Consider the following 23282-nt stretch of genomic DNA (forward strand, 5'->3'; position numbering starts at 1 on the left):
AGAGACACACACACACATACACACTAAAATCAAAATTTAGTTAGTACTATTTGGGTCCTGAATTGAAGAGAAGACACCGAAGACCACTGTAAGGCTCATAGCACCACCTGCTGGAGTTGAATTAGCAAATGCAAATTGGCAAGTGTTAAATCTCCCAGTCTGTTTTTCTTTTTCAGGATTATGTAAATTTTCGGGAATTCTCTAACATCAACGTGTAACACCAGGCCGGCCTGGCTACACTAGATCCAAAAAAAAAAGCCTTCTGTGCATGTGTGTTTATGTGATGGCACGAGCTAGGCTCGGCCCACGTGTTTTGGTTTGGCTGTCACGTGTCAGATAATAGGCTGCTAATTTTAGGAAGAATAAATTCTGAAATGACGATAAAACGCCTCTGTGCTCTCGCCCTGTCTCAGAGACGTGTACGATTCATTATAACTGCATTATATTTGCTATAACAGGTCCCTACTTAAATCACCTATGAAGCAAAGAATATTATTTCAAAATTTCTGAGCGGAAGTTGTTGCTCTAACAGTCCTACTCAGTACTGACCGGGGGTGAACCGTCTCCCTCCCTCACGGTAATTAAAGATGGAATCGCCGGAAAACCTGTCCGGTCAGGCAGTTGTTGTGGATCAGGGCTCTATAGATTTGGACACCGCAGTGTTGCTGCTGGGAGCGGGAGTAACAGCTGTCACACATCCGCTGCTGTATGTGAAGTTGCTAATACAGGTAGCTGATGTAGCTAATTAGCTAACAGCAGCCATAACACAACGTCGTTGCTGTGTTGTTTTTGACTTCAAATGTCACATTATGTACCATTGCACTCATTCAGCTAAGCGAAAAACCGCAACCGGCCAGCGGGTCGTCATGTCCACTGTCGTTATCTAGGCAGGAGAGTCCTACTGCAGTGTGTGTTCTTCCGGTAACAGGGTTCAGTTCAGTGGGGTTCAAAAATCCGATTTTTGCCTATTTTGTCACCTATCAAGCATTCATGCAAATTGAGGCCAGTAGTTTTCTCAAATAGGGCTACAGAATTATCCACATGTAAATATGTCTAACATTTTCTAAATTTTGACTGTGTCTACTGTTAGCCCTGACTCCCATTGTGTAGAGCACCGTGGTGTACATAGGTGACGCCCGATATTCAGACATTCGGCGAGGTGAATCCTCAATAACTTTGTTGTTGTGCCTTACACAATAATGCTTTACTGATGTTGCTCAGGTGATAGTCTTACTTCACCAAATGGTGTTGAAGCATAGTGCTTGGATACAACACAGTCTTTCCATACCTAATTTCATCATTTTTTCCAACTTTTTGCCTGTCTTTCAGTATTGCTACCTGCCTGCCTGTCTAGTTTTGACTTTATGACTTATCTTTAAGACCTTTACCTCAGCCTAACCTGCTTTAGAATTGTTTGACTGCTTTGGACTGCCTTCTCATTGCCCACACAATGACTAAGTAAATACTTACCTTAATCTGTTTATGTATTATGAGGAAGTTGAAATGATAATAAAGCTCTATCGAGGAAAAACAAGTCATAATACATATGTGTTGGATGATTGTTGTATATACACTGGGCTGGATGAGGAAAAGAGGAACAGGCAGAGTCAGGTGAAGGCTGGGACAGATACACAATTACGGATAACATGTTAGTGAAGACCATGGAAAACAGACTAGACTGAAGGATTATGATTAGATACAATAGAGTCAATTGCAACTCTGATGAATTTTATTCAAGATCTGAAGAAGGTGCATACAATGTGAAGAGGCTAAAATGAAAATAAAGTTGTTGATGGGTCTTTCACTAGGAAATTTTTAATCTAAAATTGGAGGTTGTGTTTGTAGTGGGAGGAGGCTCAGATGAAAAGGAAGTTGTTTGAAGTGTCACAAACAAAAAATTAGCCTTAAGCCCTTGAGACTTGTATTTATTCCACAATGGCCCCTCAAGGAGGTATATGGACAAAGTTACACATAAGAGAAGAAAGGAAAAAGGAATAAAGTAGACAGCTGCACCTGTGAACCAGTAGTTTAAAACAAACAGTGGACAAATACAGCAAAATGAAAAGAAAAATAGCAAGTAAGTAAATAAATGGACACATATACAAATACGCAAACAAGCAACCGTACGCCAAAACTGAAAGAAAAAGATGCATTTTTAAATTTAACTGTCTTAAAGTGGGTATACTCCAGTGGCCATGGTGTTTTCGGTCATTACCGTAGTTGTCAGTATTCTCACCATTCAAATGAAGCAGAGAAACTGTGTTTAATCTCAGTCATTGTTGTTTCCAGGTGGGACATGAACCTCTTGCCCCAACTGTCGGCACTACTATGTTTGGAAGAAGAGTCTTATACCTGCCTGGCTTCTTCTCCTATGGTGAGTGAGGTGTGATTATTCAATGTCTTATTGTTCCAGTGGACATAAATTAAGACCAGCTGCTGGGATGGATTTGTTTTCAGCACAGCACATTGTGAAAGTGGATGGAAAGAGAGGACTCTTCCGTGGCCTCTCACCTCGTATCATATCCAGTGCCATCTCCACCAAGGTCAGGAGCAAAGTTAAACAGGTAGGCAAGGACTGAGACTAAGACTGTACAAATATCATTAGAGTTGAAAATTTATTTGCTTATATGAAGGCTGATGCCACTATGTTTTAAAAAAAATTTGGGTTTAGGAGTTATCAACACATTTGATTGGATTAATATTTGATTATTGTTTAGTTTTAATCCCTAACTGGATCCATTACGTAACCACAAAGAAATGTTTCAATCAGTTAATCATCTGTTATAGACTTTTAATGGATCATGAAGAAGTCTACACCTCACAGCTTTAAAGGACATGGCACTTCCTAAAGTGGCTGCCATTTCTGAGTCAGTGCAAAACAAAACACAATCCAAACCTCTGCAAAAGCTACTCAAACCCCATTAGTCTTTGCACAGTAAAATCCAAGTCATCTTAAGTCGGAGTTCTCTCTGCTTACTCTTAGCAGGGCTCTAACAAACAGTTGTCCTAGAACTGGACTCAGTTGAAACCACACTCATTCTGATATGGTCCTGATATATCAGAGGTCAGATGCATACAATTCTTTGTTGATTTATGACTTAAACTTTCTACACACAAAGAGAGAAATATGCATACACACTCTTTTCATCAGATTTTCAAAGCCATATGTATGTGTGGTTCTGTTGGGTAAATCCCACTCGAGTGCCTGATGTAGCCTGACTTCCACTCCACAGTTAGCCTTGAATGGGTGTAAACATGCCCTTAATCACCGGTTTGCATATCAATACCAGTTGTAAGACCTGTCAGTGAAAACAAAAAAAGTAAGAAAGAGGTGCAGTTTTACCGATTGTGTTACATCTGCGACGTTCTCCAACAGCACCAGAACAGCTGTCATTACACACAACTGTGGCCATTACCGTTAATTAATCACATTTACATGTAAACCATCATCAGCAGTGATACAGTATCTCTCATATTGAAACACACTTCACAAAGTGCTTCATAGTAGTGAATAAAGGGAAAATTAACATTGGGAAATAAATGACGCCCCCAATTTAAACAAACAGAATAATAAAATTGATCACACGAGTAATCAAATGATTTTTCAAATCTCTTCTTAAAACAATAGTCAGGTGCTCAGTGAAATAGGATTTGATTGCTATAATAATCCTACTTTTCTTAATGGCTGTTGATGTAAGTTGTTGTAAGTGATAGGTGTGCAAAAACATATTTACTAGTTTAAGTGTTAGTTTCAAGTGGGTATCCTTCAAAAAATAATCTATTCAGTGTGACATTTCCCCTCTGTGTTACTATCCCTCCATCACAGCACAGCATGAAAACACAGTCCAGGGAAATACAAAAAGGGAGTCTTATATCAACAGGATTATAAATTCGGAAGATATCCACTTGATTTAACAGTGTGTAATGAGTATTATTCGTTTTATGGTTTTATTACCAGCTACGACAGCGTGGCTGGTGTTGTTTTGACCTTGTGTGTGTGCCATCATGGCCAAATGTGGTCTCCAAATGTGGAGACACCTCCTGTAGCAGGAACTACAACAGAGGTGGTTTTCAGCACTTTGGCATGTGTTTATATGTGTGTCTGTCTGTGTTTCTATCCATGGACAAATTTTGTCACTGCAATAGCGTTACAACTGTCAAGATACAGTCACAAAACTTTACAGGTGTGTGGTTGAGCTCAAAATAAAGGCCAAGTTCAGCAATGAGTGTGGTCTGAGCATGGACGCTGGAAGTAAGGGGGTTGGAAGTAGGGAAGGGGCCCTTTGCCTCCTACTTTATGCCACTGGCCCACATTCGTCATTCCCGTCCACTCTTAAGACATTAGGTAAACCTACGAACCATCTTGCAATGGGATAACACCAGCTGCGACTTCTGTCAATAATGTGAATTATTGAATACTGAATACTCATGGGTCAGAACGTCAACATGTTGACGGACGTTGTGACTGGTGGGATCCCATCACAAGATGATCTCTAGTTTTATTGCCCCTTTATTTATTTTATTTTAGCTTATTTAATTACAGAATAATTCAGATTGGGTCATTTATTTCTTTAGTCAAAAAACTGTTTCTATGGAGAGGGGCAGATTATAGGCCAGATTCAATTCAAAGGTGATCTTTGAATTGAATGTGAATTGTTCAAAAGATAAATTCCACATACATATATTATATATGTAAACTTTAATATAATAAACTGGTGAATGTACCAAGTTATCTTAAATTATTTGTACGTGACACTTGAGTACTACAGATGGGTGGCAAATTAAAGAAAAAAAAAAAAAAGTGTCTTAGTAAGGTGTTGGGCTGCCACGTGCTCCCAGAACAGCTTCAGTGCACCTTGGCGTTGATTCTACAAGTCTCTGGAACTCTACTGGAGGAATGGAACGTCATTCTTCAAAAGATATTCCCTCATTTGGTGTTTTGATGATGGTGGTGGAGAGCGCTGTCTACCACCATCATCGCTCCAAAAGCTCACATAGGTGTTTAATTGGGTTGAGATCTGGTGATTCTGAAGGCCATAACATATGATTCACATCATTTTCATACTCATCAGACCATTAGTGACCCCTCGTGCCCTATAGATGTGGGCATTGTCAGACTGGAAGAGACCACTCCCATCAAGATAGAAATTTTTCATCATAGGATAAAGGTGATCACTCAAAACAACTTTGTATTGATTTGCAGTGACTCTTCCCTCTAAGGGGACAAGTGGACCCAAACCATGCCAACAAAATGCCCCCCACAGAATAACAAAGTCACCGGATCCACTCATTGTAGGGGTCAAGCTTTCAGGCCTGTACAGTTCTCTTGGCACGTATGTATGTACGCTACACATGCACTCGACCCCTTGTGGACAAAATGGTGACGGATGACTCATCAGACCATATACTTTTTTATACATTTCTGTAGACCAGTGCCTATGGTATTTGCTCCACTGAACTCTCAAATGTTAATTCATCTTTGTAAAGAAGAGTTTTTGCACTGCAACCCTACTCTAATATCCCTCTCTATGTAATTGCTGCTGGACTGTTCTTGCTGACACTGCTCAGCATTTTTATACATAGCACAGAGCATAATTGGATGTTAATTGCTTAATAGTACCATTCAGTGCACCTGTGTGAAAGCATCTGCATTAGTCATGTTTCTCCTCTCATTTATTCAAGTTTTTCCGTAATGTGTCACCCGTCTGTATTTGGTTCATATGAGTGGATCTGGAATGAGGTCCATTATGTCTGGCATATAAGGGTGAGGGGGTGAGTGATTAACAGAAAAATGTCTTCGAGTAAAGGGTTGTTTTAAAGAGTTGAAAGGTATAGGTATTGTAAAGGGTTATCAAAGTAATTTTACTTATTTATTCACCAGGTGAAGCTTCTGTCCAAGAGAGATGACCTGCACACCTCACTCAGGAAAGTAGTTCAGGAGGTGAGAGGTCAGCTGCTCCCGAATAACATAATAACAGTGAAATCTGTTGCAACATCCCTGATTTCTTTCATTTAGAGTCTAACTGAAGTGATATAATTGCAATGACTTGTTATACTGCCTACTTTTTGTTGAAAATTTGGGTAATTTATGTTCCAGTATGAAATGAATCTATTTAAGTGGGTTTCAAACAAGTGCTACAACGAGGTTCAAGACAGGGCACAGAGTATGGAAAACTGTCAAGTACCAAAAGATTGCAGTGAATGACTGGCCTGATTTGTACTCTTCTTTACTCATTCTTTGATCAGACACTTTCAGATTAAAATATTTTTGCTGATATTAGACTGTATTTTATTCAGCCAGTCACTTGTTTTTTTTTTTTTTCATTTAAAAATTGAGGGCTTTGGCTTCTTTTGTTAAACTACAAAAGAGATCTGTTGAAAAAATATGCTTTTAATATGACTTTTTTTGCCCATTACAATTCATATTTTATTGCTTTATTTGAACAATTCTTTTCAGCCTTTTACCAGGCAGTCTCTTCAAATTGTTTCCTCTTTCCAGACCACACATGAGATGATCATCCAGTGCCTGTCCAGAGTTGCCACTCATCCTTTTCATGGTATGTCCTCATTAAGGCTGTCAAAGTTTATTCCAGCTTACAAAGTGTCTTTGGTTACATGGGTGTATTCTAGAAGCTTATGCCTGATCTGCAAAAGCAATGCCACAATCAAACAAGGGCTGCAACTAAATATTTTCATTATTGACTATTTGTGAAGTTATTTTTTTCAATTAATACTTTATAAAATGTCACACAATTGTGAATACTGCATGTCACAAATTCTGAGTCCAGTGATTTCTTCAAATGTCTTTTTTTTGTCCGACCAACTAACATTGAAAGATGTTCATGTTGATAACATAAAACACAGAAATTCCTGACATTGGAAAGCTAAAACCAGTAAACGTTTGGCATTTTATGTGGATAAATTACTTAAAGGATTACACCATTTATTTTATGCTGCCTACAGTTTGTTGTATGGTGCAGTCCGCTTAAAGCTGGTATTACAAGTGACATATACTGGCTGATGACCTGTTTTGTTTTCCTTTGGCAGTTATGTCAGTACGATGTATGGCCCAATTTGTTGGCAGAGAGGTCAAGTACAGGTAAGACTTGGTTTAATCCTGCAGATGTGACGCAATACTTCCTGTAAATCCTTTGAAAACCTGGTTTCAAATCTTAACTGTCTTATCTGTAGTTATTATTTATTTTTTATAGTTATAATCTTTAAAATATCTGGAACCTCACAGCATAACCTCTGTGATAAATACATTACATTTCCTCTGGCTGTTTCAGAATAAAAGTCAACCATGTTTCACCAGTTAAACGGTTTCAATGTGAAGCAACAGTAGTAATAAATGTTTTGTTTGCAGTAACAGCAAGGTAACACAGCTCTGATATGACTGTATTGAGTGAACAGTGAGGCCTCCAATCAGTGAGACAGGTTTATGATTATGCTTATAAGTAACTGTTGAAGTAAATGCATGCACTGCCCTCTGTCAATCTCATGTGCACGGGTACGCAGTTTGAAGCCTGTGTGGCAATGGCACACTCCACTTATTAAAGAAAGTACTATATACAGAGGTAATTTCAGAATATTAATACATTGAATGGCTATTGCAGGAAAAAAGCTGACCATTGATTGTATCAAAAAGGTATAATATTCAAATTTTAAGGATTATAATTTTAACCATATCTGTATGACATTTAAAATGCATGAGTAAACAAGCAAAAAGAGGTAAAATGGCTGGTTGACATAATCAGTCAATATCAGCTGAACACAGATTTATCAGCCTATATTTTAGTTGATAAGTAAGAAAAAATTGCAGTAACAAAATACCAAATGTTTGAGGTCATTTAGTTTATTTTTCAACTGTAATATGTGCTTCTCCCTACATAACTTGGCCACTGGTCTGTAAAAAGCAAAATGAGGGGACCCTTTTCAGGAATGCTTGTTTATGCTCAGTGTTTGTGTTAGATATGATTATTGGCCAATAAATTGTCAGATTTTTTAAAATCACATATATTCATATTTTTCTGGCTCTATTGTCATATGGTCATTATTATTAGTTTAACATTTAGAAACTCAGCTAATCTGCCTCATCAGGACTCTGTTGGGGGGATTTCATCACATTTGTATGACAGTGGCAGTCACAATATGCGAAGAACCCACTGCTGTTATGATTGGTGAATAAAAAAATGTGACATAACCCCATCTACTTCAAACCACTGAAAGTAGCAAAGAGAAAAACAAATACGGAGCTTGTGCATGTTAAATAACTAAAATTTTTCAAAAGTTCAGTAGATAATAAAGTAGTTTGGTGTGTATATATATACTTTGAAAAAGAAGCCAGACATTTTTTTGTTAGATTTTTGTACTGTAATGTTTCTGCGTATGGTAATGGAGGTTGTGTAACACTTGCAGTGGGATGTTCAGTTGTTTTATCAAGATTTTTAAGGATGAAGGAGTTGCTGGATTCTATGGGTGAGTCATATCATAATTTCACTTTTCATTAGTAACATTCTTACTATATATTTAACTAAATCTTAGACCTCCACCGGTCTGAACAGTGTTTTGTGTGTTGGCAGTGGTCTCATCCCCCATGTGCTAGGAGAGGTCCTCTTCCTGTGGTGTTGTAACCTCCTGGCTCACTTTATTAATACCTATGCTGTAGACGAAAGTGTAAGTCCATCCCCTTCACAGATACTAACATGCCAGTGTCTTTTAATATGAGAAAGGATATATATATATATATATATATATATATATATATATATATATATATATATATATATATATATGTGTATGTGTGTATATGTGTGTTTATATATATATATATATATGTGTGTATGTATATGTGTGCGTATATATATGCGTATATATGTGTGTATGTATATGTGTGCGTATATATATGCGTATATATGTGTGCGTATATATATATATGTGTATATATGTGTGTGTATATATGTGTATATATATATGTGTGTATATATATATGTACATGTGTGTGCGTGTATGTATATATATGTATATATGTAAATATTTGTATACATGTGTATGTATATCTCTTTCTCTATATATATATGTGTGTGTGTGTGTTTGTGTGTATATATATATATATATACACACATACACACATAAATAGGAAGGTCAAATTCCTTCTTTTTCTGATAGGATCCATAATTGAAGCATCCACAGGAAGTGTTGAATTTCATTAACAGTGAATTAATAGTGTTAGGAAAAACAATGCCAGTTAAAAGCAACTGGACTTGATAAATGAATGAAAACAAATGTGAGTATGTTAATAACAAGTATTATTGCTGTGGAAATGGACATTGTACTGAATTTACCACAGGAGGTATTACGAGTAATTCCAATTCTCCATAGTGGTCCTGTGTTTATTAAGCATCAGTAGGAAGTCGGTCCTAACTGGCCAAAAATTGTTAGTGATGAAGCCTAATCCAGGGTAAAACCATTTTTTCAAGTTTCCTAATTTATGAAAGAACTCTTGGACAATATTTTGGAGAGCTCTAGAAGTGTTCTAACTTGTGAGCTGCCAGGAGATGTTGTTCAGTCAGAGATATTCCACAAGATTCCAAAATTATCTGTTTTAAGAAAAAACTAATAATTTTTGAGACTGGCACATGAGATCTCCTTAGAAACTGATGTCTTCACAGTGTTAATTGTACCATGGAAAAACAGCTGTGAGACAGTGATGATTCTGTTATGACCAACAATTTTGTCAGCCATAAATCAAACTTTGATCGTGTTTATGCACTTCATAATGCACACATTGAGTCCTCAGTGAGAATGGACTATGTTATGTCACCTGCATAATAAGGGATTTCATTACAATTCAATTTAATTTCAACAGGTAAAATTTGATGTAGGCTCTAATAACATTTTTTTATTTATTTCAAATAGTAACAGGGCAATAATATATGAGAAATATGTTCATACTGTTAAGGTGCACTTCCAACACTGGATGACATTAGAGAAATACCAATGTTTTCTTGATGTAAGGAACATAAAAGGCGTGTAGTTGAAAGGGACAGTAGAAGAGAAGATTAGGCTACAGTCAGCCAGTCTTCAACATAGTCGCGTGTGCCTGTACAATGTTTGCAAGATGTGGCAGTATTATAGGCTGTAAAACAGGGCTAATAGGATAATTCCATGCAACTGAGTCACGTTTCTTATTATTTTTTAATTTACATATAGGCTACAATTATGTTTTAAGCCACTTGAATGCCTTGCTGATTTTAAAGTCTTAATGGCATATTAATATGAGTTTTAATTAGTTTTGTCATCGTATTTTTGCATATATTTAGTTATTTGCCGGTACAGACAAAACTCACACATAAAAAAGTTGGGCTATTTTCTGAATTTAGAATTTGACAACTATTAAATGAATACAAAACAGTCACAATCTCTCTAAGGAGTTGTCCTTCCTCTGCTGAAAGGCAGTGTAGGATTTTTCCTAAATCAGTCTCCAGTCCTGCACTGAGGAAGGAGTCTTTTATTCCTAGGTCCACTTTCAGCATGATTCTTAGCAGTGATTCTGAGATGCTTAATAAATACGGGCACTCGTCTTTATTACTGAGTAGCCTTTCGTTGTTTGTGCTAGCCACCAGCTATTACATGAGACTCACTCACTTTTGTTTGGGAATTGATGGTAAACCTGTTTCAGAAGATAATTTGAATGAAGTGTAAAGTTGTTACTCAATTTGAATTTGTCAAGATGCTGCTCTGGATAGCGAGGTGATGTTAACCTAATCCAACTTAAAACTTATACTAGGTGCATTACAAAATGGTATCAAGTTCAATTTTTCAATACAATTTTATTTATATAGCGCCACACTGTTATTGAAGTTATCTCAGGATACTCTTCATATAGACCGGGTCTAGACCGTATTCTTTATAGTTACTTTTTCAGAGACCCAACATTTCCCCATGAGCAAGCATTTGGGGACAGTGGCAAGGAAAAACTCCCTCCTGAGAGAGAAAGAATGAGGTGGGGGGAACTAATAGAAAAAACTAATAATTGTAATAATAGGGCTAATAATAGGAATAATGATAATAGTAATCAGACTAAATATAATACTAACAATAATAATAATAATGATCAGGATCATGGGGGCAGGAGGTGGTTTGATCTTACAGAACCAGACTGCAGCTCCAAAGGCAGAAATACATGCAAAAAAGCAACAGGAGGAGAGAGGAGAGAAAGCACAGAACAACGGGAGAGAGAAGAAGCGAAGTTAGTAACAATCACTTGATGGGATATGAATATGTATGGATGGAGAGGGAGGGGAGGAGAGAGGTGCTTGGTGTATCATGGGAAGTCCCCCAGGAGTCGAGGCCTATAGCAACCCTAACTAAGCTTTATCAAAACGGAAGGTTTTAAGCCTACTCTGAAATGTTGAGAGGGTGTCTGTCTTCGAGACCAAAACAGGAAGATGGTTTGCATTGTTTTAGTGGGGTGATAGGGTACTATGAGCTCTTTAAGATATAATGGTGCCTGACCATTAAGGGCTTTGTAGGTGAGGAGGAGGATTTTAAATTCTATGCTGGATTTTACAGGGAACCAATGCAGAGAAGCTAACACAGGAGAAATATGATCTCTTTTCCTAGTTCCTGTCAGTACTCGCGCTGCAGCATTCTGGATCAGCTAGAGAGTATTTAGAGACTTGCTGGGACAGCCTGATAATAAGGAATTACAATAATCCAGTCTAGAAGTAACGCATGGACTACTTTTTCTAAATATTTTTGAGACAGGATGTGCCTGATTTTTGCAATGTTACATAGGTGAAAAAAAGCAGTCCTTGAAGTGTGTTTTATGTGAAAGTTAAAGGACATATCCTGATCAAGTTTGGTTAATTATAGGAAGATTGCATTTCCTTTAGTTTAATTTAACTAAATTAGTTTTAATTTAGTTAAATTTCCTGTTTCATTCAAAGACAGTACACTTTCACTTCTCTCTTTTTATTTCTGTTGCAGTTCAGTCAGGCCTCAGCAGTAAGAAGCTACACTAAATTTGTGATGGGTGTAAGTTCAACATTCAAACTATTATTTGGAATATTTCTGCTATGTATCATTTCTTCAGATTAATGCAGTGGGTTATTCTCTAGATTGCAGTGAGTGTTCTAACATATCCATTCATGTTGGTGGCCGATCTTATGGCAGTCAACAACTGTGGGTGAGTCAATCTTTCAAACATTATATTCACAAATTAGTGATCAGGAACATTTTCATATGGATGGACATTTACTATTCAAAGTAATGATTCAACATGTAGTCAATTCATTCAGTATGGCCGCTCGTACCTAAGGAAGATTTGGGTTTTTAGTGATGGTTATCTTCTGCAGTTGGTGAGTATTTTTAGGCTGATTCACACACATTTAGAATTAATACATTTAAATTTGATTTTTTTTTTAGATAACAAAATACATAAAGGTTCACTATTTTCCTACCAGAATTCTTTTCATTGCAGTGTGCTGAGGACTTTGCAGCATTTAGACCTTCAAGTTGGGAGATAAAATTTACAGAAAATATACTTGCAGAAATACCTTTTGGGGGCCTGCTCATAATCTCCATATTTCTAAATTCCTGGCTACAGTCCTGATGCTTCAGTCTTATTGGTAGTGCTTTGTGTTGTCAGTCTGGCTGCAGGTCTTCCCCCTTGCTCTCCCATCTTTAAGTCCTGGCTGCACTGCTGGAATCACCTGAGCCACAAGGTACGATCACACTACCACTCTCCCACTGTTCATTCTGTGGAAATGCACACCCCTCACTTCAGACTTGATTCCACTTGAGCAAATGTAGTGACACCAAAGAACACGAGAGGACAGGGCACACAGTATTTTTCAACCTGGATCTTATTCTCATAGTTGTGTCCATTCTGACCACTCACCTATCTTTGCACTTGCCAAACATAGGGCCTGTGCGATGAAGCAAGTTCAACTTAGTCTGGCCCTCTTTTGTTTACCTGCTTCACTGAGCCTAACATTTATAATTCAATTCAATTTATTTATATAGTGGCAAAATCATAACGTACATTATCTCAAGACATTTTACAGACTAAGTGCAAAACCTTACAATATTACAGAGAGAAACCCAAAAGTTCCCACCATGAGCAAGCACTTGGCGACACTGGAGAGGAAAAACTCTTTATTTTTTCAGGAAGAAACTGCCGACAGAATCGAATTCAGGGTAGGTGGCCGTCTGCCTCAACCGGTTGGGCTGAGAGGAGAGAAATGGGGGAGAGAGGAGAAAGAAGGGGAGAGGGGGAGAGAGGAGAAAGAACGGGAGAGAGGGAGAGAGAAGAGAGGGAGACAAAAGGAACAGCTGTATATACTGTTGTATTCAGGCATTGTTAGACTGGTTATTACAGTGGTAATAATAATAGTGATATGTATAGGTGTAATATTGTTATTAATAATAATGGCGTCAACAATAGCAGCACCAATTAAAAAAAACTACTAAATTATAGTAGTGTGATATAAATGTATGGGAAGGAGAGAGAGAAGAAGAAAGAAGAAGTGTTTAGTGCTTCATAGGAGTTCTCCCAGCAGCCTTGGCCTACAGCAGCATAACTAAGGGATGGTTCAGGGCTCACTTGAGCCAGTCCTAACTGAAAGCTTTATCAAAGAGGAAAGTTTTAAGCCTAATCTTAAAAGTAGAGAGGGTGTATGCCTCCTGAACCCAAACTGGGAACTGGTTGCACAGGAGAGGAGCCTGATAGTTGAAGGCTCTGCCTCCCATTCTACTCTTGGAAAGTCTAGGAACCACAATTAAAAGAAAAAAGAAAAAACATTTTCCTCCTAATTAACCTAATTAGCTCATTAATTATCAACTGTTTTACAGAGTCACACAGTAGTAGACTAACAGAGTCACAGAGTAACACTATACTGTAGGAATGATGACTCCGTTTTTCCGGTGATCTGATTGGTCAGTAGTCAGGTTCGTGAAATATGCAAAAAATATTTTTCCACACTTACTTTTAGGTTATAAGTGAGATTTGCAAGACACTTTGCACGTATCATGTATGTACTCTTATGATCACAAGTTATTAAAAGATTATTCATGCTCCAAAAATTGCAAAAGTTATAAAGGAAAGACTTACACTCGTAGTGATGTTGTATCTTTACATAAGTCTGTCCAATTAACACGAAACTTGGTGCACAATAGCCACTAGGTGGTTAACCACGCTTCCTGGAATACCCCTCAGAACCTTTGTTGAATGTTTTCCAATGTCTGCGCTGCTCCCAACCTAAGACTTGCATCGCGCCAATGGGTCTGAAAGTTGGACTTGCATTGCCTTGTCAGGCCACCGGGTGCGGATTGCATGGGGGGGGTTGGACCCCGTTAATACCTGTATGTCTGTCTGTATCTTTGGTCCAAAAGTCTTCTGCTCTAGAAATTTTCCTGCCATTTTCAAAAAACCTAAAGTGAAAGTGAAACAAACTAGTCAGAAGGGGTTCATCGGATTCTGACGGATTCTCTATCATCTACAAACAAAGTTCACAAAAAGTTATCAAAGGAATTGTAATATGTGAATCCATTTTGATTCATAACACACATTTTTAAACCTGTGTCTTTACGTTCGATTTTACATAAACGCTCATTAATCAAAATTGGCTAAATATCTCATAATTGGCTGCATGGATTTTTTACGAAATTCGGTTCACACGATCTAGGATCAGGATTCAGCTGATGCATAGAATTTGGTAATGATTGATTAAAGTAGACATGGCTTAGTATAAAATCTAAATTTCTAGACATTTCCCATTCCAAATTTCAAAAAATAAAAATAAGTCACCCATAAGTCTGACAGAGCTGAAATTTCAGGCACCTCCACTGAATTGTGGTAAAAGTTTGCCTCACTGCAACCTATGGTCAATTCAGAAGTCCGTTAGTCCACAGTTCTGGTTCAGATGAATTCAGAATATCTTCAGAGATAAATGCATATTAACCAATTTTTGTCAAATCAGAATATTTAATAAAATGTCAAAAGTTAATGAAAAACAAAAAATACTTTCATATATGTGATATAAAAAATACAGACATAAATGTACGCTTGACACAACTATTGGCACCCTTTGATAAATTTTAATTAGTTCCTCAAACAAAATAACAAATTAGACTCACCTGTATTAATTTTCAGTGTTCACATGAACTGAATTTTACTGCATAAAAAGAGGCTGATTGTTTCCAGTTTCTTTTTCACAATAATGAAGACGAGAGAGCTGTCTTAGAGCACCAGAAATGCTAAAACATAACAATTCCAAAGGCTACAAGGCAATCACCAAAGATCTTGAAACCCCTTTTTCAACATTTCATAATGTCATGAAGAAGTTTGACAGTCATAAAACCAAGTTTCTTCTTTGCACCACATCCTGGAAGTGTTTTAATAGTGAAAGAAGTCTGCGAAAGTTGATGCAGATTGTGGAAAAAACACCACGCAAGACATCTAAAGAGCCTCCGGCTGACCTGGACCAAGCTGGAGTGGTGGTTTCAGCCCGTACCATACAAAACAAAGTAGGGCTCCATGCGCTAAGGCATAGGAGGACACCACCACTGAAAGAAAGGCACAAAAAAAACGCAAGACTTCAGTTTCAGTTTGTAAAAACTTTCATAGATAAGCCACAGACCTGGGATAATGTTATATGGACAGATGAAATCAAAGTAGAGATCTTTGGGAATGCAGTGAATGAGTTTGTTTATAGGCAACGAAATGTAGCCCATTAGTAACAAAACACCCTAAGTACAGTAAAAGGGACTGAATGTATCAAAGGAATGATGAAATCAGAAGATTACCAATGCACTTTAAAGTGAAATGCGTTACCCAGTGTCAGAAAACTAGGTTTGAGGCAAAGGTCTTGGGTCAGGAAAACGACCCAAAGCACACATCTGGCAGCACAAAAGAATGGTTGAAAAGGAAAAGATGGACTGCTTTAAACTGGCCAGCAGTGAGTCCTGACCTAAATTCCATAATGAACCTTTGGAGAGAGCTGAAATCTACCATTACAAAAAGGACTTAAAAGAGCTCGAACACATAGCAATGGAAGACTGGCAGAAACTACCAGCAGACAGATGCAAGAAGCTTCTAGACGGCTACAAGAAATGTTTGGAAGTCGACATTGTTGCTGAAGGTTCTGCGGCCAAATATTAGTGAAGGGTACCAATAATTGTGTCTGGGGTACATTTCGTGGTTGTATTCTTTCACTATTATGAAAGTATAATTTTTTAAAAAAAATTTCTTTTGTTCAGTAACTTTGGACATTTTATTAAAATATTTTGATTATACAAAATCGGTTAATTTGCATTTATTTCTGAAGACATTCTCAACTCTATACTTAAAATTAAGGGGTGCCAATAATTTCAACCAGGACTGTATATTTTTTAAAAATATGCAGAATCAGTCAACATCAACAACTCCACAAGTCTTCATTCAAATGCTACCAAAATTGACACAGACATTCTCCAGATGGTAGACATCAAGTGTTTCAAATGGTGTTCAGATTGGTCAAACAGGCCGCAGCAATATTCAATATCTTGCTGTAATTTGTATTTTAAGCACAACATTTTTTATTTCATCTCATTTCTGAACAAATTTCACCAACAATATTTCACATTACACTCGATAAAAGCAGGTTGATGTGTACATTTTTTTCTTCTTCCCAGGATTGTATCCCCAACAGTTATATAGTTTGAATTTTTCAAAATTTGTGGCACCCCTCTCTCTGCCTTCCGCTTGTGAGGTTGATTTGGCTTTCCTTGCTCAGGGGCCAGTGAGCGGGGTTGGAGAAGGCGTCAGGGAACTACTTGCACCTTGTTAGTTTAGGTCTCAGCACATTTGGGTGGCTTCCTTGTTAAACTCTCTCTCTTGTCTTCCTCCCTGGCCTCCACCAGCTAGATGGCTTAGGGTTTAGTGTTTTTTGCATACATTACACACAGTTCATTCATCCACACACTGCATTCATTACCGACCTAGCTGACTTATATATTTATTATTCTATCTTAAGTGACAGTAAATGTCATTTTAGAAACTTGATAACAATACTGTGGTTAATCTTAAAGATATTTATCTGTATATGGGTAATTTTGTGAATATTTTAACTTGATAAACTGATCAAAAGCAAAATATTTGATCATGGTTAAGTGTTACAGATCATTACGTTATTCTCTCTGACTGACTTCAATGCAGTACTTTACTGATTGAATGCAGTACTAAGTTAATGGTTAGTGTCAGCTGCTGTTGTCCAGATGTTCTAGCGGTCTAAATACATGCCCTGTAACAATAAGGTCACCTGTTTAAATCCAGCCAATCAAATCTAGTTTAAAAGTTGATATGCCATATCCAGTGCTATTTTTGCACTTTCCAAACTAAAATTCCCAATCTCCTGTGACAAATATGTAGGTAATATAATTTTCTTTTATTATTATTTTTCTCTGCTAAAAGTGTTTTTGCAGCAAAAACTATAAAACCTAGAAGCACCAAATGTTGGCTGGTTGGTTGTGATTCCACCCACCACTCAGGCACATAGAATGAAAATCATCGACTTCAAGGCGATGCTGTAATAATCAAGTTTACATTTTTGCAATTATCTCAAAAACAGCCTTAGAGTCAAAACTCTTTCATCTTTTTAATCTCTCAAGTCACCTGCATCTGGGCTTCTGCTCTAAAAATGTCAAAAAAAAAAAAAAAAAAATCCGCAATCTGCTTGGACCCTGATTATTGCCGATTGTGGCCATATTTGATCTTTGTATTTGCAGTAGAGGAAGCCTTTCAGCCCCAGGTCTAAAATGTTGCTGTTGTAATGCTTACATTTATCAGCCTCTCAAAGTCTCTCATAAACTTCAAATATAGATGTATTGCACATTTTCTTCCTCAGAATAACCAGTACTGCTTGAAAATGAAATGAAGACTTGTATGGTTTAGTTTATTTTAAGATTTATGATTATACATGCAGAGTTTATATTTTTGGGGGACCTCAGTTTGACCTGGTTTGTTTGGTATGATACTCATATTTTGGAGTTATCAGTAGTCACTTTTCATTCCAAACCATTTCTGCCAGGGTCACCTCTTCAGAGGATCCAGCTTCTTTTTCCGCCGGGTGCCTGTGACCTCCCTGCCATCCATCGAAGACTGACATCACCTGCTGAGATGTGCATTCTCCTGCTCAGAAACATTTTCCAAAGACACCTCCAGCTGCCTGTCAGCCTCTGCTGCTGTCATCCAGATGTAGCAGGAGCAGCAGAGACACAGTTCATGGAGTGCCAATGAACTTTTCGTTACAGGAACTTTAGTTCGGTTCAGTGGGGTGAGGACAGAGTTCTGTATATGGTGAAGTGTTTTGTTCTTGGCTGCAGTGACCAAATGTGTCAGTACAGTACAACTCTGATTTAATGGCTTCCTCTCCATAGCAACAGCTGCTTAGGCTCATGGGTACTGCAGTAATTAATGCTTTCACACAAACCAACAAAGAAAAATCCTGATTTCCAATTGGAACATTTCCAACAGATCTTCATAAGACATATTCCTTTGACCTTATTGACCTCATGCAGCTAATATGATAATAATAATAATATGATAAACAATAAATAATCAACTTGTTACACAAAAGGTGTAACAAGCTGGACTGTGCAGTGTAATTGTGTAACTAAAACCAGATGTGTCTCCACTGTGACTTGGTGTTTGGATGAAGAAATATCATATTAACAGCCACTCAGACAGCAACTGTTATAATATCATATTGTTATAACCACATAAAACACAAATACCAACACATTCTGACCAGTCACCATGACTTATACAGTAAGATGAACAGCTGATCCCAGAGCTGTGCAGGAAAACTGATCCGTTTAGTGTCACTATGTAAATAGTGATGGTTGTTTGTCAGACTGTAGATGAAAGTCTCTCATTTACTTCCAGCACTGTCAGTCCTTCACACCATGTGTTAGATAATAAAACTGCTCAGATATTTCATCAGATGTCAGCCCACAAGCAGCAAATCTCAGTCTACGTAATGCACCACATTTCCACTTCCTGTGTAGACAGGAAGTTAGATGACGAAATAACAGAGTCGGGGCACTTCCTTGTTGCTGAAACACAGTAGGTCAAAAGTGTCATTAATTATCCCTATTCTTTGTTGAGGATGTGCCTGAATTTAAACCTTAAAAGACCATACCCACCAAGTCACTATCAATCACTTGTGTTTTACATCTTCTATTTTGAAAACGTGTCTGTGTTTCAGAGATGTGGCTGTATTTTGTTCAGTGATCTAGGCTGGCACGAATTTAAATTCATTTACTTACATTTTAAAAGTCTATTAGCAAACTCTTTTAATTTGCCTGAGATCTATAATCCATCACAGTGAAGATCAAGCCTCCACTGATTTTCTTCAGATAAATTATTGCTTGGAGCTAACACAGAGTTTTAAATCAGTCCGTGATTTAACCACATTATCACGAAAAATAATGCCACATGGTGTTCACTAGGTTGGATTGCACATGCAATCAAATTTCACAAGTCTGCCGCTTGACATTCATATTGTTACAGAAATGAATGGAAACCAAAGGCTGCCTGGAATGGTAGAAAAACCATCAAAAAAACGGTATGGCATGCTTTTCAAACAGATGTAAATCAGACAAAATTTGTAGTTAAGGGGCTGAAATTTGCATAACAACACTCTGGTATTATTCTTTTAAAGTCCTTTTAAAGTGAGACTGTGTAACCTTTGCTGAGTTGTAGCCACTGTGGCCACAAATGGTAATTACAAGATAACAGAATAGGTGACCTGACTGAGGGCAAGTGGAGTGGGATAAGTGTCCAACAGCTGACGCCATGTCTGTGAGCCACTGGCCCTACTGTATAAAAGCAAATAAATGAAATGAATCTATTAGAAAACTACACAGAGTTAAAATTGCAGTTGCTACTGCACAAACAGAAAATTATCTTCATTCTTCTTTGAAGATGTTTGTAATTAATGTTGGCATTTTAACATTGGCACGGTGAGAAAAAAATGGAGTAGGATCCAATAAAATGCCAGTCAGTTAATGTGCTTTTTCATCTTGTTTTATTTGGTGGTTTTGTGTTTTGTCACCAAAGTTATAAAACTGATGTCTTCTCATCCTGAGCAGGAAGCAGTTAAAAAATAATTAATGAATTAATGTATAGGTTTTGAACGCATTTTGAATTAAAGAACATTATTACACAAGTACTCAGTTCTCATTAGTCGGACCACCATCTTTGAACTTAGCCATCATTTTGATCTTAGCTACAGAAAGTTTCATGACATTATCTTGCATGGTTGTGACACTATCGAGGTGACGAAACCTGTTCACAGACAGACAAGGTGGAAACAATACCAGCAACGCTGTTGCAGCTGGTAAATGTTATAATCTGAAACACATTCTTATCATCCTTGACTAACATTATGCTCAGCTTCCCCAACAGGCTAATGTACCCTGCCGCCACCTATCCTCACCTGGGGCTTAGCTAATTTAGTAGTGTATTTCTTTCACACCCAACAGACTTCAAGAAACAATACTAGTTTTTATTATACCAACACTACTTAAAATCCTGAATGGAGAAGCGCCATGAACTTTTTCAAATCTGGCTAAAAAAAAACCAAACAGATATGACTCACTAGTTCTCAAAGTGTGTTTAATTCTTGTTTTACTTTAGTGATTAAACAAATTATATGTCTTTTCTGTCTGACATGCTAAAATGTAGTGTATCATCAGCACGGATAGAGAGGGGTCATAACGTTAGTTAACATTAGCCACCATAAGCTACTCATCACAGCAGACCAAGTCTGTAGCAGCAAAACCTCTGAGTGTGCCGTACTGTGTGTGTGTGTTTGTGTGTGTGTGTGTTTTGCTGCTGAGAAATCTACCTGTATATTGTAAAGCAGAAGATCAGGTTGTATCTTCTTATAAATGTCACACAGTCTCACTTTAAATATTCTTTAAAATATTGACTTCCCTACAACAGCTTTACCCATTCCTCTAATAAACACACAACCATTCAAATAAGTATTAACAAAATAAGTCATCTTTCATGTATTTGAAACCTAATCGTCTTAGACCTCACTCCAGTTAGTCCTCTCAGCATGTTATTACCAGTAATAACCCTCTCATCAACAACTGACTGCCCTCTATTTACCAATAAGTGTTATTTAGATGCAGTTTTGAAGCTACATGAGGCTTAGATTATACAGGACATATTGCATCCATCTGAAGGCTTTGTTGTTTCTTTGCAATTTAAAATAGTGTGTTTGTTTCTGTTTATGGAAATAGTTTGTGTGTCTGGTTTTGCTGAGACTGACAGAAAGTATTGTTATTTTTTAAGTTTAAAAAAAATGTGAGCATGAGAAAATAAAATGCATGGTAAAAAACAAAAACAAAAAAATATATAATATGTATATGTGTGTGTGTGTGTGTGTGTGTGTTTGTATGTGTATATATATATATATATATATATATATATATAATATAATATAATATAATATAATATAATATACATATAATGTATGTGTAAGAAGTGAATGGAAAATCCCATAGCTGGAATGCTAAATCCTATATATGATATGAAATACTGAAACAAAGTCTGCCTATTTAAAGCTACTTATTTTGCTAATTTTGCAAAAAATTATGGTTTACTAAAAAGCTGTTTTATGCCCAGCTGCAGTTAATGGTTCGCATAGTGATGGTCACTCCTTAGTTATAGCTGGTTCCAACAGGGATTAGGCGGAAACACCTCTAAAACTGTGGTTTATCACTCAAAGGCCAAACTTCCTGTAGCCTCGAGTTTTATATTGTAGACTCTGCTGAATGCAGTGAAATAAAGTATTTCTTTGTGGTATCAAAAAACGTGGGAGATACAGCAATTTTAAAGATGCCCCTTGCGCTGTTTTCCTGATATTCTGGTCTCAGTTAACATTGGACTCCATGGGGCAGTTGGATGGTACTCCTGTCACTCAGAGGCTCATGGAGCGAAATGTGTAAGTCTGTTTCCTTAGATAGTTACATTGTATGAAAGATGACAAATTTGCCTAAATTCTGGCAAAAAAATGATGTGTGAATAGTGAAATTTGTGGTTGAGTACAAGTTTAACAAATTTTTCAGAAGAGTTTCACGCCTTCTTCCACTCTGTGATGTCACCCACTCTCGCCTCTGAACGTTCTACCCTATAGACACCAAAGTAAAAATCTGGAAAGGTAAGAAAAGTTCATGAAACTTGAATTGTGCTTGTATAAAAAGTGTGATGGGCATAAAATAACTGAACTGATGTGTGAAGGTCCCATTTTCATGAACGTTTTAAAGTTTGAATGAAACTTCCAGGTGAATGTATGAATAAGTAGGAAGAGGTTGAAGATGAGTGGGTTTGAAGGTTCCTCTCATTCAGTCCCATTATAACCAAGGTTCAAACAAAGCTGAATATTTTCAAAAGTATAATTGGGATTTAAAAGTTGAATACAAGCAGAAATGCATAAAGTTTCTGAATATTTTTGACATTTGAATGGAATTTCTACCGGAAAGTATAAATGAGTAGGCGTTGAAAAATGAATGAAAAGTTATGAAAACCGGCAATTCTGAACATTCTAACTATTCTTTTCTATTGGAAACTTGTTTCGACATAATGTTGAATATTTCCGAAAGTATGAAATACATGAAAATACTGAATATATCTGATAATATCATAATTAAAATGAACATTTAAAAGTTTGAATGGAGTTTCTATGTTGAAGTGTGTAGGAGTTACGAATCAAAAAACAGTGGACTAATAAAGAATTTCTGATCCTACAACATATAGTGAGATTGCTGCGTTATACATTTTTATTTTTAAGCTTTAAGTTAAAGTCTTTCTTTAAGAAAGTGGTGAATCTGTGACCCTTCATTAATGACTTAACATTTGTAACTGCAGAAATCATTGTTAATTAGAAATCTGCACAATTTCCCCATACATACTATCCTACTTAATTGTAACACTGGTAACACTTTTAAATAAACACATATGTAATGTGTATTAGAAAGTGAGAAACCCATGACCTTTTATTAATGACCTTATTAATTAACTGATGTTTAAAGACCACCATCCAAAGGGACTTTCTACACCCAAATGTTGTTCTTATACTGGCTTGTTATATACTGTACTAACAGTATTGGTTAGCACTACTTGCCAGTCAATTACCATATCAATCATATCTCAGTACAACTATTCCCTTTAAAAAGAATTTAAAGGCTGTCACCAATGTCCTTATTAATGGTTAATAAATCATTTA

The 23282-nt window shown here is 36.9% G+C and overlaps 1 protein-coding gene across 2 annotated transcripts; it reads left to right on the plus strand.

Moving 5' to 3' along the window:
- Positions 1-375: 375 nt before the first annotated feature.
- LOC120804038 (mitochondrial carrier homolog 1-like) lies at positions 376-21363 on the plus strand. 2 transcript variants are annotated; one of them, XM_040153183.1, is made up of 12 exons: positions 376-728; positions 2290-2374; positions 2458-2564; positions 5882-5941; positions 6500-6557; positions 7048-7099; positions 8419-8478; positions 8583-8676; positions 11992-12039; positions 12123-12190; positions 12653-12728; positions 18072-21363. In XM_040153183.1, the coding sequence occupies exons 1-12, from the start codon at positions 588-590 to the stop codon at positions 18144-18146; spliced, it is 924 nt and encodes a 307-aa protein (XP_040009117.1). In that variant the 5' UTR covers positions 376-587; the 3' UTR covers positions 18147-21363. The 2 variants fall into 2 exon arrangements, with proteins under 2 accessions (XP_040009117.1, XP_040009118.1); XM_040153184.1 differs by having other exon boundaries at positions 376-577.
- Positions 21364-23282: the final 1919 nt, after the last annotated feature.

The sequence above is a fragment of the Xiphias gladius genome, chromosome 18 (genome assembly GCF_016859285.1).
Source record: "Xiphias gladius isolate SHS-SW01 ecotype Sanya breed wild chromosome 18, ASM1685928v1, whole genome shotgun sequence".
Lineage (NCBI taxonomy): Eukaryota > Metazoa > Chordata > Actinopteri > Istiophoriformes > Xiphiidae > Xiphias > Xiphias gladius.